Source organism: Dendropsophus ebraccatus, chromosome 3 (assembly GCF_027789765.1).
Source record: "Dendropsophus ebraccatus isolate aDenEbr1 chromosome 3, aDenEbr1.pat, whole genome shotgun sequence".
NCBI lineage: Eukaryota > Metazoa > Chordata > Amphibia > Anura > Hylidae > Dendropsophus > Dendropsophus ebraccatus.
In genome coordinates, this window is record NC_091456.1 from 182,034,878 (window position 1) to 182,053,798 (window position 18,921).

Below are 18,921 nucleotides of genomic sequence, written 5' to 3' on the forward strand. Positions count from 1 at the left end.
CATATGGACTGTCTCATATACATTGTCTTATACATATGGACTGTCTCATACATATATACTGTCTTATACATATGGACTGTCTCATACATATATACTGTCTTATACATATGGACTGTCTCATACATATATACTGTCTTATACATATGGACTGTCTCATACATATATACTGTCTTATACATATGGACTGTCTCATACATATATACTGTCTTATACATATGGACTGTCTCATACATATATACTGTCTTATACATATGGACTGTCTCATACATATATACTGTCTTTTATGTATGTACTGTCTCCTACACATATACTGTTTTATACATATGGACTGTCTCCTACACATATACTGTTTTATACATATGGACTGTCTCCTACACATATACTGTTTTATACATATGGACTGTCTCATACATATATACTGTCTTATACATATGGACTGTCTCATACATATATACTGTCTTATACATATGGACTGTCTCATATACATATACTGTCTTATACATATGGACTGCCTCATACATATATACTGTCTTTTACATATGGACTGTCTCATATACATTGTCTTATACATATGGACTGTCTCATACATATATACTGTCTTATACATATGGACTGTCTCATATACATATATTGTCTTATACATATATATATACTGTCTTATACATATGGACTGTCTTATACATATGGACTGTCTCATATACATGGACTGTCTTATACATATGGACTGTCTCATATACATATACTGTCTTATACATGTGGACTGTCTCATACATATATACTGTCTTATACATATGGACTGTCTCATACATATATACTGTCTTATACATATAGACTGTCTCATACATATATACTGTCTTATACATATGGACTGTCTCATACATATATACTGTCTTATACATATGGACTGTCTAATACATATATACTGTCTTATACATATGGACTGTCTTATACATATGGACTGTCTCATATATATATATATATATATATATATATATATATACTGTCTTATACATATGGACTGTCTCATATACATACTGTATATTGTCTTATACATATGGACTGTCTCATACATATATACTGTATTATACACATGTAATGTCTCATACATATACTGTATACTGTATTTTCAGATGGACTGTCTCATACACAAGGGCTGTTCCTGTAAATTCTTCTTGTAATCACCTTACAGGGAGGACACATGAGATCACATAGTCACACAGATGTCAGTCACGTCATATTACATACTGTACAATATGCTTGTACTGTATATGTAGTATATACAGGAGTATATTCACACTTCTTTTTCAGGGTCCATTAGGCATATGAATCTGGAAAGCCCCAGGAGCATAACAAAAAACTATTCATAGAATATCATGGTGGCGTCCAACAGGCTAATATGTTCAGTTACTGTGTGTATAATAGTGTAGTCTGTACATTCTGTACATAGGCATCCCATCAAACATGTGTGCAGTTACTTTACTAAAACTGAAAGCCTACAAGCATATAGTGGCATTACACAGATATATGTAAGCCTGTAGGAGTCCTATATGATCACCCTATCCGCTTCCTGTACACAACATAAAAATCATCCTTCTCTTGTACACATTTTATTAATATCACCCTCCTCCTGTACACATCACATAATATCACCCGCTCCTGTACACATCATATAACATCACCCTCCACCTATACACATCATATAAGATCACCCTCCTCCTGTACACATCATATAAGATCACCCTCCTCCTGTACACATCATATAAGATCACCCTCCTCCTGTACACATCATATAAGATCACCCTCCTCCTGTACACATCATATAATATCATCCCTCTCCTGTACACATCAAATGAGCTCGCCCCTCCTGTACACATCATATAAGATCACCCCCCCTCCTATACACATCATATAACATCACCCCCCCTCATGTACACATCATATAAGATCATCCCTCTCCTGTACACATCAAATGAGCTCGCCCCTCCTGTACACATCATATAAGATCACCCTCCTCCTGTACACATCATATAAGATCACCCTCCTCCTGTACACATCATATAATATCACCCCCCTTCCTGTATACATCATATACAGATGTAGCCGGGCTTACTATGAGTTGTAGCCAGGGTTAACTTGATCACAGTAACGCATTTAACTCAACATTCTAATCGACTTAACATAACTCCCTGACACAATTGCTGCGTCAGGGATCAAGTTAACCCCGGCTACAACTCATGGTAAGCCCGGCTACATCTCTAAGATCACCCCCCCTCCTATACACATCATATACCATCACCCCCCCTCATGTACACATCACATAAGATCACCCCCTCCTGTATACATCATATAAGATCACCCCCTCCTGTATACATCATATAAGATCACCCCCCTCCTGTATACATCATATAAGATCACCCCCCTCCTGTATACATCATATAAGATCACCCCCTCTTGTATGCATCATATAAGATAACCCCCTTCCTGTACACATTATATAACATCACCCCCCCCTCCTGTACACCTCCCTCTTCCAGAGTTGTTTTCTAGCTCTTGCACACACCATGTAACTTCACGCTCACTCAGTAGCGTAATTTGGTGGGGGCAGAGGGGGTGGCCGCTCCTGGGCCCACACAGGCAGGGGGCCCACTGAAGATTTTGCCAGTTAATGCTGTCCACAGAAGCTATTGCTTTTGCAGACTGACTTAACAAATGTCTATTGGCTGTAGGTGGCCCCTGGCCAGCAAACAGTGCTCCTGGGGGGCCCATACGGCTACCGAATGTTCTGACCATTTAGTTGTATACGCTTTTATGCAAGGAGAACATACAGTTGAATGCAGCATGGTGATTGAAAAGGCTAGGAGAGCATTGGCTCTCCTCCCTGCCAATCACTGTTGTGGTCACAAGAGGCTGTTCCCTCCCTTAGAGCTGTGGGACATGAGTGATGTCACTCGTGCGCTCACAGAGCAGGGAGAGAGTTGACATGAGAAGACTACAGTACTGCAACCGCACAGCAGGTAAGTATGGCTTTTTCCCCTTAGTTATAGAGGAGGAGACCTATGTGGGTGGCTGGGGCTAACTCCTGGGAAGGATATTATCTATAGCGGTGGGTGGGGTATGGGATGTGCTGGCTAACTAAAAAGGGGGTACCTAATTTGGAGGTACAGTCTACTCAGTGGTGGTGGATTACCAGGGAGATTACTGCTGGGGAAGGGGTTGGCTGCATGGGGAATACATACAAGGGGGATTACCTACAAGGGATGGTTCTGGAGGGGATGCCTACATGGAGGAAACTACCTTGGGGGGGGGGGGGGTGCCTGCACAGAGAGGGCAGTCTACCTTCTGTATAAGGGCACAGAGGGCCCTAACTACTACTACATGGAGACTAACTACTGGAAACTAACTACTAGAAACCAGCTAACTACCATATGGATGTACAGAGAAGCTAAATTTCAATATGAAGGTACAGAGGGGCCTGAGTCCTATATGGGGGTGCACAGAGAGGGTCTGTCTTCTGTATAGAGGTACAGAGAGGCCTCACTACTATATGGGGGTGCACAGGGAGGGTCTATTTTCTATATGGAGGAACAAAGGAGGATACTCTACTATGTTAGGGTATAGATGGTGGCCTTTTTACAATATAAGAGCATAGAGGGACCCTGAGAACTACATGAGGGCTAAAATTGGGTCTAAATGCTACATGTAGGCATAAATTGGCTGCTACCATATACCCTGTACACCGTGATTATCCAGGCTGATGTTTAATGTATTGTCATGTATTGTTTCTATGAATTAGTAAAGTAATTATTCCATTTAGTTCTGTTGCAGTACCCTGGCTTTTTTGTACATAGGTTATTTAGTACAGTTGCCTTGCACTGCATGGGACTATTTATTGTTATTACCCAGCATTTGTACTATACATTTACTCTATTAGTACTGCGGGTATCCCCTTCGGATGTTGCTAATTTGGTCATTGACCATCAGCTATGGTTCAGTCCTCATGCTGCCCAATAGATATTAGACAGATAGATATGAGATAAAGAGATAGAAGAATGGATGGATGGATGGATGGTTAGATAGAAAACACAAACAGCGCCACAGCTTCCTCTATGTTATTCGTGGTATTACAACTTGGTTCCATTCTCTTTTAGTGGAACTGAGCTGCACTACCACATCCAAGCTTTGGCGGAGAGTGGCGCTGTTTCTGGAAAATGGCAGCTATGTTTTTGCAATACTGGATAACCCCTTTAATCTTTGCATGGTTATAAATGTGAAATGTAAAAAGTTTTTTTCACTGTTCTCAGTCCCTCTTCACCATGAATAATATAGCAGAATTTACCCTGCATTATTAGGAAAGCATTGTCATCTACTGAGGTTCCTTATGGGTAAAATAATCGGTTGGGGGCCCACTGAGACTCATTCGCCCCCCCCCCCCCCCAGGCTGAACCCCTAGCTACGCCCTTGCGCTCACTGTATACATGAATCACATCAGGTCATTCCCCTTCTGCAAACATCTGTTAAGGTCAGCTGTGAGCCGCACACATCATGTGGGATCATTACTTTGTATAATGTGTGTCACCCCCGCCCCCTGCACCCTTTCCTGCGGACATACACATTGTCACAATTATAAATATAACAATTACATGTGTAAGATCACCGGCCTTCAGCAAGGTTATCCCCTCCTTTACACATCATGTAAGCTTCCCTGTAAACTTCATATACAGAAATATCACCATCTGTATACTACAGCTATATACAATCCCCTGAGTATACGCCAAAATGATAAAGGAGGCACCTGAAGCTCCCGAAATATACTGTATGATCTACGAAAAATTTTCTTTGGGAACAGGAGAATCTTTTTGTGCAGCCATATTCTCCTATAGAAGGTGATGGTGGCTACAAATCAGGATTTTTTCCCCGGGTTTATATGTAAGAAATACAGTTAGTAAAAAAAACTATGGTCAATACTTTGATTGGTAAATAATTTGATGTGGTTACACGCAGGCCCCATAGCCTCTAGATGACATAAATAATAGAACGGCTGGGCCATACGAACAATCCCGTGCGGCCATTTAAAGGGTTTGTTTACCAATTTTTTTTCTTTCAAATCAGCTGATTCCAGAAAGTGACATAGATTTGTAATGTACTTCCTTTAAAAATTCTCGAGCCTTCCAGTACTTATCAGCTGCTGCATGTCCTGCAGGAAGTGATATTCTTTCCGGTCTGGAGAGCAGAAAAGCTTTTTTTATGAGGATTTGCTACTGCTCTGGACAGTTCCTGACATGGAAAGAGGTGGCAGTAGAGAGCACTGTGTAAGACTGGAAAGAATACACCACTTCCTGCAGGATATACAGCAGCTGATAAGTACTAGAAGACTGGGAATTTTTACTAGAAGTAAATTACAAATCTTTGGCACCAGTTTATATGAAAGTATTTTTTTGGTAAACACCCCCTTTAACTACATTGTTATCAGACGCACATCCCCTGTTTATACGGACGGTCTACAATGATGTATTGCCCTGATTTTAAAAATGTGATCAGCGGAGAATTGGGCATTTTTGCCGTCCTCAGATGATCACTGTCACTTTTGTCGGCCGAAGGAGCCTTTCTGGCAATGTTCCTTGCCGATAATCGGCCTGGGTAAAAGGGCCTCAAAGATAAGCTGACTATTGTATAAAAGCTGCACAATGTGAACACGCCTGAAAATGTAATATCGCCAGGCGTACACCAAGAATACAAAGAATTTTTATCTTTTAGATTTTGGCAAAAGCAAAAACAGATGTAAAGGGTTAAGAATATGTGTGAAGGTGTCTGAGCGTTCCCCCATAGCCAGGCAGCATGTCTGTAGGTAGGTGTCTATAGGCAGCCAATCTCTTTCTTACTTTATACATGATCACAATTCTTATACACATTACTGTATATAGATTACTATTCTCCTGGACGTTGTGTGTGACATATGCCTTTTCTGCGTCCAAGATTAATCTCCCTGTACATACAGCAGATTATAAAGGATATTACATTAGAAATATTTATACTACTCTCCTGTTGTACACATACAGTGATATCACCCTTCTACTGTATACAACAAAGCTCACCGCCCTGCTGTACACATCATATAAGATCACCCTCCTCCTGCACACATCATATACGATCACCCTCCTCCTGCACACATCATATACGATCACCCTCCTCCTGTACACATCATATACGATCACCCTCCTGTACACATCATATAAGATCACCCTCTACTGTATACATCATATACAATCACCCTCCTGTACACATCATATAAGATCACCCCCCTCCTGTACACATCATATACGATCACCCTACTGTACACATCATATAAGATCACCCTGCTCCTGCACACATCATATACGATCACTCTCCTCCTGTACACATCATATACAATCACCCTCCTGTACACATCATATAAGATCACCCTCTACTGTATACATCATATACGATCACCCTACTGTACACATCATATAAGATCACCCTGCTTCTGCACACATCATATACGATCACCGTTCTCCTGTACACATCATATACGATCACCCTTCTCCTGTACACATCATATACGATCACCCTCCTCCTGTACACATCATATACAATCACCCTCCTGTACACATCATATAAGATCACCCTCTACTGTATACATCATATACGATCACCCTACTGTACACATCATATAAGATCACCCTCTACTGTATACATCATATACGATCACCCTACTGTACACATCATATAAGATCACCCTGCTTCTGCACACATCATATACGATCACCGTTCTCCTGTACACATCATATACGATCACCCTTCTCCTGTACACATCATATACGATTACCCTCCTCCTGTACACATCATATACAATCACCCTCCTGTACACATCATATAAGATCACCCTCTACTGTATACATCATATACGATCACCCTACTGTACACATCATATAAGATCACCCTCTACTGTATACATCATATAAGATCACCCTCCTCCTGTACATATCATATACGATCACCCTTCTCCTGTACACATCATATACGATCACCCTTCTCCTGTACACATCATATACGATCACCCTCCTCTTGTACACATCATATACGATCACCCTCCTCCTGTACACATCATATAAGATCACCCCCTCCTGTACACATCATATACAATCACCCTCCTCTTGTACACTTCATATACAATCACCCTCCTCCTGTACACATCATATACAACCACCCTCCTGTACACATCATATAAGATCACCCCCTCATGTACACATCATATAAGATAACCCCCCTTCTATATACATATAAGATCACCCCCCTCCTATATACACATATAAAATCACCCCCCTATATACACATATAAGATCACCCCCTCCTGTACACCTCACATAAGATCACCCCCCTATATACACATATAAGATCACCCTCTTCTATATACATCATATAATATCCCCCCTCCTGTACACATCATATAAGATCACCCTCCACATGTATACATCATATAAGATCACCCCCTTGTGTACACATCATATAAGATCACCCCCTTGTGTACACATCATATAAGATCACCCCCTTGTGTACACATCATATAAGATCACCACCTCCTGTATACATCATATAAGATCACCCTCCTCCTATACACATATATAAGATCACCACCTCCTGTACACATCATATAAGATCACCCTCCTCCTATACACATATATAAGATCACCACCTCCTGTACACATCATATAAGATCACCCTCCTCCTATACACATATATAAGATCACCACCTCCTGTACACATCATATAAGATCACTCTCCTTCTATACACATATATAAGATCACCCCCTCCTGTACACATCATATAAGATCACCACCTCCTGTATACATCATATAAGATCACCCTCCTCCTATACACATATATAAGATCACCACCTCCTGTACACATCATATAAGATCACCCTCCTCCTATACACATATATAAGATCACCACCTCCTGTACACATCATATAAGATCACTCTCCTTCTATACACATATATAAGATCACCCCCTCCTGTATACATCATATAAGATCACCCTCCTCCTACTGTATATACACATATAAGAGCACCCCCCTCCTGTACACATCATATAACATCACCCTCCACCTGTATACATCATATAAGATCACCCCCTTGTGTACACATCATATAAGATCACCACCTCCTGTACACATCATATAAGATCACCCTCTCCTGTACACATCATATAAGATCACCCTCCTCCTGTATACACATATTAGGTCACCCCCCTCCTATATACACATATATGATTACCCCCTCCTGTATACATCATATAAGATCACCCTCTCCTGTATACAGTACATCCTATCATATTGCCCTCCTCCTGTACAATCTCCCTTCTACTGTACACATCATGTCAGATCACCCTCCTCCAGCCTCCACCACAGAAGCTTTAGATAGTAACATAACCCTTTAATAACCACAACTCAGCTCAGACAATGATTCCCCATGATGCCCCGTCCATCCCTGAGCTGTTCCTCCCTTTCCTAAATCCCAGAACCATTCTCTTTCACAACCTTCTATTAATCCTTTCAACTCCATCGCTCTGAGCAGAAGCGGCTTCTCTCTCACAACCTGTGGTTAATTTAACTCTTTATGCTCCCGAATTCTGCACAGCTGCCTCTCGTTCTCTTTCATTTCCTGCCTTCCCTCTCCAGCACTTAACCCATTCCTACCGTGCTGCCTGGCTTCTCTCACATCCCAACACTTAACCCTTCCTTTCCCGCTCGCTCCTTCTGCTGCTCACTGCCATCTCCACAATAAGTGCTTTGGATGTTTATTACCCACCTCTTTCTGATTATGTATCTTCTGCATTGTAAGTTTACATTCATTGTATAGGCGGTCTTGCACATTGTTAATTCCATCCTGTAACCCATACAGTGACTGTACTGTCTTCTTAAAACTCTGTTCACATCTATGTATAATTCTTATATAATGGATATTTAATTTAACCCACAAAGTCTGCCTCTTAGCCCCTCTTAACGTCGCCCCCGCTCTGCTTCGATTGCCTTTAGTATATTCACCATATATATGAAATTGTTACCTTGTTACTGGGTTGACAAAAGACCTAAATCCGACTCCAACCCGTCATATTTCAAAACCCCACCTTATAAATAGATACATTGTATATGTATGAATATACAATGCACATTATGCAGAGCTGAATGTGTTACTGTACACATTATACATCCATAAATCAAATACATCATGTCATATGTGTAATATGTAGAATATAAAAAAAGAGAATCAATGACTGTGACAATAGCAACACAAAACACACAAACACACAAATCAGATCTACCAATTTATAGACGACACAGAACATTATAGAGGTCTGATGAATACTTAGAGTATCTAAGCTCCGTTTCCAGCCCTTGGCTGAGCTCTGTTGTTCGGGCAGGATAGTAGAGAAGGAAAAATTCACGCTTAGATTCCGGCTTCTCTTTATTATAAGATAGGAAAAAAAAATGGAAAAATGGTAGATAGAGATCTCCACGAGCTGTGCTGAATAATGTTAAAAAACAATTTTGCGGAAAAAAGAAAAAAAAAAAAAAAAGAAGGATGCCAAATAAGAGTGGATGTTAAGAGAGAATCGTGCAGTAAAATGCAGGGTTGCTTGGCCCCCTGCTCACTGGGCACAATGGAGATTGACTAGCTTATATTTCTAAGTAGGGGCTGCTTGGAAGGTACCACTGAGCCCGGGCTGACAGGCTCTCTCTGCTGTGTGCTCAAGAGAAAGAACACACACAAACCCCACACCCACCCCCCCTCAGTCTGCCGGGGAGTTGAGCCAGCCCTGCCTGTTTAAACGGAAAGGACACAGATCCTGTCTGTTCAATGTATAAAAAAAAAGCCCGATCAGAGCAGGGAGAGAGAGGGGGAGACAGAGAGTGTGTATGTGTGCGAGAGAGAGAAACACCGTGTTACAGAGAGAAAAGCCAACAGGATCCTCTATGTATATAAAGATGGCCACGTTAGCTAACGGACAAGCAGACAATAGCAGCCTGAACAGCAATCACAGCAACCCAAACACCAACGGGCACATGAACGGATTAAACCACAGTCCCGGGAGCACTTCCACCATCCCTATGAAGGATCACGATGCTATCAAGCTCTTCATTGGGCAGATCCCCCGCAATCTGGACGAGAAGGACCTGAAGCCTCTGTTTGAGGAGTTCGGCAAGATCTACGAGCTGACAGTGCTGAAGGACAGGTTCACTGGAATGCACAAAGGTCAGCTGCCTGCTTAACTTTTCTGCCGGCGCATGTGGGGAGGGCAGGCTGGGATGGGGGGCTTTTCAGTTTAGGTAGAGAACAAGGCTAGGAGTCTGTCCACTCAACTGTCGCTTATCCCTTTAACTTTGTCACTGCACATCTGGGTAAGGGATAGGAGGGAAAGAAGCTGTTCCTACAGCTTGGTGCTTAACTGAGGGAAAGGAGCTGTCCGCTCAGCCTAGTGCTGAACTGAGGGAAAGTAGCTATCCACTCAGCCTTGTGTTGAATGGAGGGAAAGGAGCTATCCACTCAGGCTAGTGCTGAACTGGGCGAGAGGAGCTATCCACCCAGGTTAGTGCTGAATGGAGGGAAAGGAGCTGTCCACTCAGGCTAGTGCTGAACTGGGGGAAAGGAGCTCTCCACCCAGGCTGGTGCTGAATGGAGGGAAAGGAGCTGTCCACTCAGGCTAGTGCTGAACTGGGGGAAATGAGCTGTCCACTCAGGCTAGTGCTGAACTGAGGGGAAGGAGCTATCCACTCAGTCTAATGCTGAACAGAAAGAAAGGAGTTATCCATACAGCCTGAATTGAGGAGAGGGAACTGTCCGGATGGACGGCCAGTCTTTTAATCCTCTTTTTACTTTATGACAGCACATCTGGATACAGCAATAGATAGATCTGTCAATAGAGCTGCTACATAATGAAAGGCTTAAATATCTTTTTACTCTATGAATGCACATCTGGGGATGAGATAGATGGAGAGGGGGCTGTCCATGATGTTGGAGCAGAGCTGATAATATTAAATCAGCCTCCACTTTGTCATCACATATGTGGCTATGGAGAAGAATGAGCTAGTATTAAATATACAAGTGCATTACACCCTATCACTTTGCATGCTCACAAAAAGAAATATATACATAGCATATACTTAGTCCCTGCCTCTTGGTGAGATGGGGAGCTGTCCCTGACCTGCAGATGAACTGACTGTTTTAAAAAGCCCCTTTACTTTGTGGCTAAGTATCCACTGGCTTAGGCAAAGCGATTTTAGGAGCTTCCCCCACAACCAGTGCTAAACCGGCTCCTTTAACTTTGTGTTGCACATCTGGCAAGCTGAGTAAGAGGGAACTGAAAGGCAGAGCGAGAACATGGCTTCACACCACCTCCCAGGTACAAGCTTTCCACAAAAGAATAGACATTTCCATAAATATACAGAATACAGATGTTAAAGATTTAGATCTTACACATGAACGCCATTCTTCATCTTTTCCTGTAGAAAGGCCATAGATGTAAACTTTACTAATAAGCACCCAAAAAGCCAATACAGGGACCGGTTTAATCATTGGTTACTGTCCGTCCAGTGCCCATTTGAAGGATAAATTCAAAGCAAAAAATAAATAAATGAAATTCTACAGACTTCCATTATCTTGGACTAAATTGGAAAGCAATTATATCAGGAAATGATGATAAGCGTGATGATACTGTTCTATTAACAAGAAAAAAACATTATTGCATTATTTGGTTTGGAGAAAGAAGTCTATCATTCGTGTGGTACGAAGAGCAGTAAAAGCTTGCCTATATTTCTCCACCATGTGGCAATTGGTATCTGCCACTCGGCAGTCTTTGACAGCAATGTAACTTGCTATCTATTCATTGGGAGCCAGATATGCTACAAAAATAACGGAGGGGGGGGGGGAAGAAAAAGAGGGAGGAATTGATATTTGTTATAACATGGTGGTCTTTACCCAGATGAGAAAGTCAACTGCTGCAAGTTAATGCTGTCTCCAAGATGAATTGTCATGTATATCTATCACAGCAGCATTAGCGTTTCAGCCTGTAGAACTGCCCCATTCAATCATCAAAAGACAATACTACTGAAGGTGGACAAATACCCAGCAATAATAGCTGTCGGACATTGTAGGGAAAAAAAAAAAGGAATGAATAAAACATGTTCTTATTAGGGACAGTAACTCGCCCTTCTGTTCATGCCCAGGTACTGGCTTTTTTTTTTTTTTTTTTTCCTTTTGAGCTTCTAATTATATCACCTACTCATCAAAAATAACTGGCGCCAATGAGTTGAATGGATACAAGGATACATTTTATAGATTAAAAAAAAACAACGACTTTGTAGGTTGCCTCTTTGTGTTTAGTCAACTGTCTAAGCAGCCATTGGAAGAGAAAGCCTGCAGCTGGAATGAGTGAATCAGAAGGAATGCCCCCCCCCCCCTCTTAAAGGGTTAACTTTGCCAGACTGCTACATGTTGTAGCCTTTAGTAGAAATGGAAAGCTCCTAAGGATCTCATGGCATAAGTGTAGCAATACCCGATCCCTTACACAGTGCTTTATCCAAAGGCTTTGCCTAGATTGCGAACAGTTCAAACTCTTTATTACTCATTCTGGGGTGTATCTGATTTATTAGCTAATCCTGATAAAAATGTGCCTCTGGCAAGCAGAAAAAATTACTTGCTTGCCCTTGGTGATTAATTGTTGCCAAGTCTAAGCATGACAACTGTGTGACGAATGAGACTTGTGTTTGGCTTCCAGTCTTTTTTTTTTTTTTTTTTGACCAACTACATACAGTAGGGGAGAAAAAAAAAGTATCAACTCAATGGTCTTTTGTCTCCATGGGTGAGAAGCTCTTAGAGGGACCTTTTACCTTACTTGATCTTAAAATAGAACATTTCAACTTCTTTGAGTTCAGGCTCCAAGGCATTGTACCTCATCGGATGTATTAATGGAAAAGGCTATATATTTAATGCTGTTCAATATTGATTCATAGCCTGCTAATTAGATGGTGATATATTCTCGAGGAGGCACCTCGGAAACGGCACATAGTCCAAATCTCCCAATTAATGCCGCCACGGAGTGCATTAAAGAGTTTAGGGAGTTGAGTTTATTTATTGTCTATGACTATAGAGGGAGCTTTAAATAGGGATTAACCCACGCTACCCTATAGAGGGAAAGAACGTCATTCTTAAGCTGGATAGACGGTTGACGTTGAGCTGTAATCGTTGGGTGTTGAAAATTTCGACCCCCGTTGGATGTTCTTGACTATAATCTGAAAAAATTGATACAAACAAGATTAACTTTCACCATCAAACGTCATTTGCGATGATGAGCGTTGGGTGATGGGTCTTGCCCATGACTGTGTTGCTGTAATTAAAGATTAATCTCATGTAATTTTCTAATTAGAGTTGACCTGTTCAGGCATGGAAAGGTTCCTTACACCATTTCTTAGTTTGCCCATTATCAGCCAGTCATACGCTGTGGTTTGTTTTCTATTCCCCAATGATAAATAGGCAATGACCCACCCACAGATGCAGTTAGCTAATGACAGCTAAACCAGCGGACGATTCATTCATAACTTCACGCTTGTGTGATACGTCTCTCTTTCTCTTTCTCTCTCTCTCTCTCTCTCTCTCTCTCGCTTGAAAACTGACTTCTGAGAGACCTAAATGTTACTGCTCTCTGGGCAGCCATATACCAATGCATTATCTTTTAAAGTTATTCAAAAGGCAATTTCAAATGGTATTTAGTATAATAATTTTCAATTAAAGTAATCTAAATATAGGACCTTCACAATAGGCAGAGTCAGGTTTTATTGCTGAGACGTGCTTTTAAAGCTAGGCCTGTAATGTATTACAATCAAAAGATCCAGGAGACATCTGCCATAGTTATCTTTACCCCGACAGATCCACTGTTCTTAATATGAATATACAACTTGTTACTCAATGACACACAGTGTAGTATATCTCATTGTGCACTGTAGTCATAGGCAACACTGGCCATCCTCCTTTTACTACATAAGTAGCTCTTGGAATATTCCATTGAATAACAAGGATGAGGAACGGGATTAATTCTTAAAGATTACATATAAATCAGTCCTCCGACCCAAAATCTCACACAATGTAATATTACACGACTACCTCTTGACTAAATACTGTTCTGAATCCTCAAAACGACAGAGTCTTGTGACCAAAAATTAACTAGTCTGCGAAGGGTACTGTGATTGTCTTTTGGGGAACCTGGTTCTCTATCTTAAACATCCTCGAGAGTTATCAGTGCCAGATGATGCAATTTTTTATTTTTTGTCTTTTTGTTTGTTTGTTTGTTTTTGGAAAAACTACAAAGAGATATGGTTAGACCAAATCAATGCTCAAAAATATGATACCACAGAAGAACAAAGGGAAGGAGAGCAAAGACACGGTGTAGACTTTAGGAGCAAAGAGGTTTGGTTCAAGTGAGCATTAAAGCATTATCTGACGTCATGACGGAGATAGAGGTCGAAGTCGATATCAATCTAATTTACAAACATTTCCATTAAGGGCCTCAGTTTTGGGATTGTTAACTTGTTAAAGTAAGGCGTCCATTAAAGATCTCAACCCAAGAGGTGCTTGTTTAAGCTGCATAATAAATGAATCTCTGGGGGGTTCATAACCTATTGCCTAAAAGGAAAATGTTTGGAATTTCAAATATAACTTTAAAGTTGGCAACCTGCTGTTTTTGCTAATTTTTTTTTTTTTTAATTCAGCTTTATATCATCACTTAGAATTTTTTTTAGGTATTTTATATATATAAAAAAAAATTAAGATGTTCGACTCAAATGACAAAACTGTCTCCGAATTGCAGGATTTTATTTTGTGCTCTAAAAAATTTGAATCAACCTGTCCCTTTGTCTTTTCTGAATATCAAAATGATAAGAAAGATAATGAATAGAAGGTAGAGAGAAAAAGTCAGTCTTGAGTAACATGGCAATGCCAAAGAGGAAGCGTGTATGTGTGTAAGTGTGTGTTTGTGTAGGGGGGGGGGGAGGGGGTCTATTCGATAAGGGGCAGAATTTTTGAACATTTTGAATGACCTTTATCTCAGTTAATTGCATTGGACAGATGCAAACTAATGACGATGCTATTCCAGTACATGGTGTGCATAGTAAAGTCCAGATTAAAGTCTCAAGACGTGTAAAAAGTGCAGTAAACAAAAAAAATATCATTGTGGTATGCCACTTACAATGTCATTTGAATGCTATATCGATGGTAAAAAATGAACATTGTGTAGCCCGTTTTGTTTCCATCCCCGTGTTTCACTAATACATATAATCATCTTTTAATATGAACTATTTTTGTTGAATGTAATAGGCTGGAAAGCTGCTGCTACCACCACAGGGTGGCATTTTGCCAGAAAAATCCTGTCAAATTGTAAAGGTTCTAGAAAGACGCTAGCTGTGTAGGCAAGGAATACGTTTTATGAATCTTGGCATGAATGGATTCAGGATTATTATTTTTTTTAAGTATGCTGTGGGTTCATATGTCTATGGAAATTTTTTTGGAAACTATAGTCTCTTTAATATATATCCCGGTTGATGTAAGATACTAGAGGTTTGCATAGTGTTATTCTGTGGCCCTGAAAAAGTCGAACCAAGGGTTTGGAAATAATAATGGGTGAAATATTAATCGGGTTGGTATGTTGTTTAGAAAAAAAACAAAAAAATAAATAAATAAAAAATAAAGGTATATCTGCTTGGCTTTAGAAAACAACTTACGATCAACAGTGTTTTTTGTATCAGGAAAAAAAAAAAAATATATATATATATATAATTTGGGTTGGTCAAAAATAACCAGTTTCATACCAATATATGATGATTTTTTAGCATTATTCTAAAAATGACCATGATCTGGATACGCAGGCCCAGATTTTTATTTTTTTTATTTTCAACTTTTTTTTTTTTCACAATCTTTCTCCAATATTTTTCAATACCATGGGATGGAGTTCAAAAAGAATTGCACATATAACTGAAAGATGCAATGTAGCATCTGTGTAAGGGGCACATCTCTCATCCCTTTCCCCCTGCTAAATGAAGCTTGTCAAAAGATATATTGCAATCCGTACTTTTTTTTTTTTTTTTGAGCCCCTATCCAAGACGCTGCGCTTGGCAATGTGATAGATTCTAAAGGGGTCACAGCTTCATGTTAGCAATAGCGAAAATGAAGGTTACAAGACTAGGATGCTTCAAGGTTAGGAAATTTCATACAACTGAAATGGCAAGGAACACTTAATAATAAGTATATCAATACTCCTTTAAGTGTCATGACAGCCATACGGTGTACAGGGTGCATCAGTCCCACAGACAGTTCATACTACAGATGTACATTATTAATGTCGTCAATATACAGGGGAATCAATACAGGCCAAAAGGACAGCAAACTGTATCTAAAGTTTCTGAGATGAGATGCAGGATTCTATTTTTTTTTATTTTTTTTTTTATTTTATGAAAAGCAATTACAGGTACTTAAATTAGTCAGGGGAGCCATATACTGGGATATACTATAGATTATAGTATGTATACTAAAAATAGGGAAGTTACAATCATAACTGACAACCTTAGGAAACCTGACACCTACAGGTTATCACAAAATAAACAACTATCACCAAGTATGCTGGGATCGTAACATAGTTCCCGTTTCCAATTTTATTTTGTAATCGCAACCCTATATGATCTACTATATGACGGGAATAACAATGAGCTGCCGATAAACAATGGAAACTTTTTTGTATAGTCTGAGATAGATAGATAGATAGATGAGAGAGATACACAATAGACAGATAATTGATAGATAGATAGATAGATAGATAGATAGATAGATAGATTGATTGATAGATAGGAGATAGATTGATAGATAGATAGATAGATATAGATAGATAGATAGATAGATAGATAGGAGATAGATAATAGATAGATAGGAAGAAGATAGATAGATAGATAGATAGATAGATAGGAGATAGATAGATTGATAGATAGGAGATAGATAGGAGATAGATAGATAGGAGAGAGATAGGAGATAGATAGGAGATAGATAGATAGGAGATAGATAGATAGGAGATAGATAGATAGATAGATAATAGATAGATAGGAAGAAGATAGATAGATAGATAGATAGATATGACATAGATAATAGATTTTTTTTTTTTTTTTTCGGTCATTTTTGCACTTAATAAATTAATACTTCCAGAGTTACTAACATTAAAGGCACCTCTATCCTTAGAAATACTTTCTGCTCTCTTAACTAAAAGATGTTGGGCATTAAAAAGTTACATTAAAAATATTTGTGCAATCCCCCCTCCTTTTTTTTCCTCTTATGATATATATATAAACTTTATGTGTCAGTTGTGTTTGCATGCGTTACCCCTGAGCCGGTTTTGTCTCCCCCTGCAAAAATTAACCAAGAAGTTCTTGGTTAATGGGTTAATGGTTAAAGTTTTCCTCCTTCTGTCCGTATATTGCTGCTTTCACAGTGTTTTTGCATCGGTCTGTGTTAGACAACACTAGGAGTAAAACCTCCCCAAAATAAAAACTAGAATGAAAAATTTCCGGGCCCATTTATTATATTTGCTTCATACTGCTAAATATCCGGCCTTCATGTTGTTGATGACATTGGGATGTGAACCTCATAAGGGGGCAGGGACTGGTGTATAATCTGTGTACAGAGAAAGGGAATATGTAATAATAATAAAAATACAACGCAGAAATGTGCTCGTATTGTTGCTTCATACTTCTTTGGGATAGCATGACTTTGCAGATTTAACTGCAGTCTCTAACTTGAAAACCTCAAGTGACTTTTTGTGCTATCAAAATCAGTTGTTGCAAAAGTGACATTTAGTTCTAGGCCAAAAGAGTACCATGATCTGTCCCAGCAATAATATATCTGTGCTTTTGTTCAGTGTTTTTAGAACGCCCTTTCAGGGCTATCTAAGTAAAAGCTAAGATTTTGGATTTTTAGGGACTCTCTTTTTTATGTTACTAAAATATAAATATTTATTTGTTATTATTATTATTTTTTTCTTTTCCCACATCTAGTTTTGCTTGGCACCTACTTATTTGAAACTTTATTTATTTTTGTGCATGTATTTTTTGATTATTTATTTTATTTATTTTTTAATAGATTTAAGGTTAGGACTGTATAGATTAGTAGGGCCGTTCACATTACTTTATTTATTATTATTATTATTATTATTATTATTATTATTATTATTATTATTATTTATTTATTTATTTATTTATTTATTTATATTACTTTTGCCTGACTTAAGTGGATGACCAAAAACACTTTTATACATTTAGCCAATTTTCCCGGTTTTATCTAAGTCTATTCCAATGCCCTACACTGCTGAAAGTGACATTTAAGATTTGGCTTTTATAACAGGTGGGCATTTTTCCCCCCCACCAGTGAAAATGATGGCTTTTATTTCCAAGGTTTCTGTATTCCACTTGGCACATGTCCTCCCTCTATGATTGAGCGGGTCTGGAAAATAGGGATTTAAAGGAACATAATAGCCACTATAAATGTCTAGTAAACAATGTGTTTATAAAGCTCTTTGGCTTTGTCTATTAACACAAAAAAAAAAGTGACCGGGAGGAATCATTGAGAGTATGATTTGCTGGTGATTTGGCTTTGTAGAGGACCCTACTGTGGAAACTAGATAAAATGCTCAACAAAGGATAGTGTGAATGCTGTCACATGAAGGTGACGATGTACAGGCTGGGGGAGTTACAGGGTTTAAATATTTAATCAATGACATATATATATATATATATATATATATATATATATATATATATATATATATATATAAAGGCCAAATCCAAGACATACTCAAACTTGAATGTTATTATA

The 18,921-nt window shown here is 39.2% G+C and overlaps 1 protein-coding gene across 11 annotated transcripts in view; it reads left to right on the forward strand.

Moving 5' to 3' along the window:
* Window positions 1–9,894: 9,894 nt before the first annotated feature.
* Window positions 9,895–18,921, forward strand: part of CELF4 (CUGBP Elav-like family member 4) — a 911,277-nt gene continuing 902,250 nt past the window's right edge. For 10 of the 11 annotated variants that reach the window (XM_069963253.1, XM_069963252.1, XM_069963255.1 and 7 more), the window contains exon 1: window positions 9,895–10,275. In XM_069963253.1, the coding sequence (XP_069819354.1) occupies window positions 9,939–10,275 (337 nt within the window). In that variant the 5' untranslated portion in view covers window positions 9,895–9,938. Of the gene's footprint in view, window positions 10,276–10,581; window positions 10,609–18,921 lie in introns of those variants that run through there. The other variant, XM_069963263.1, reaches the window with a different exon arrangement.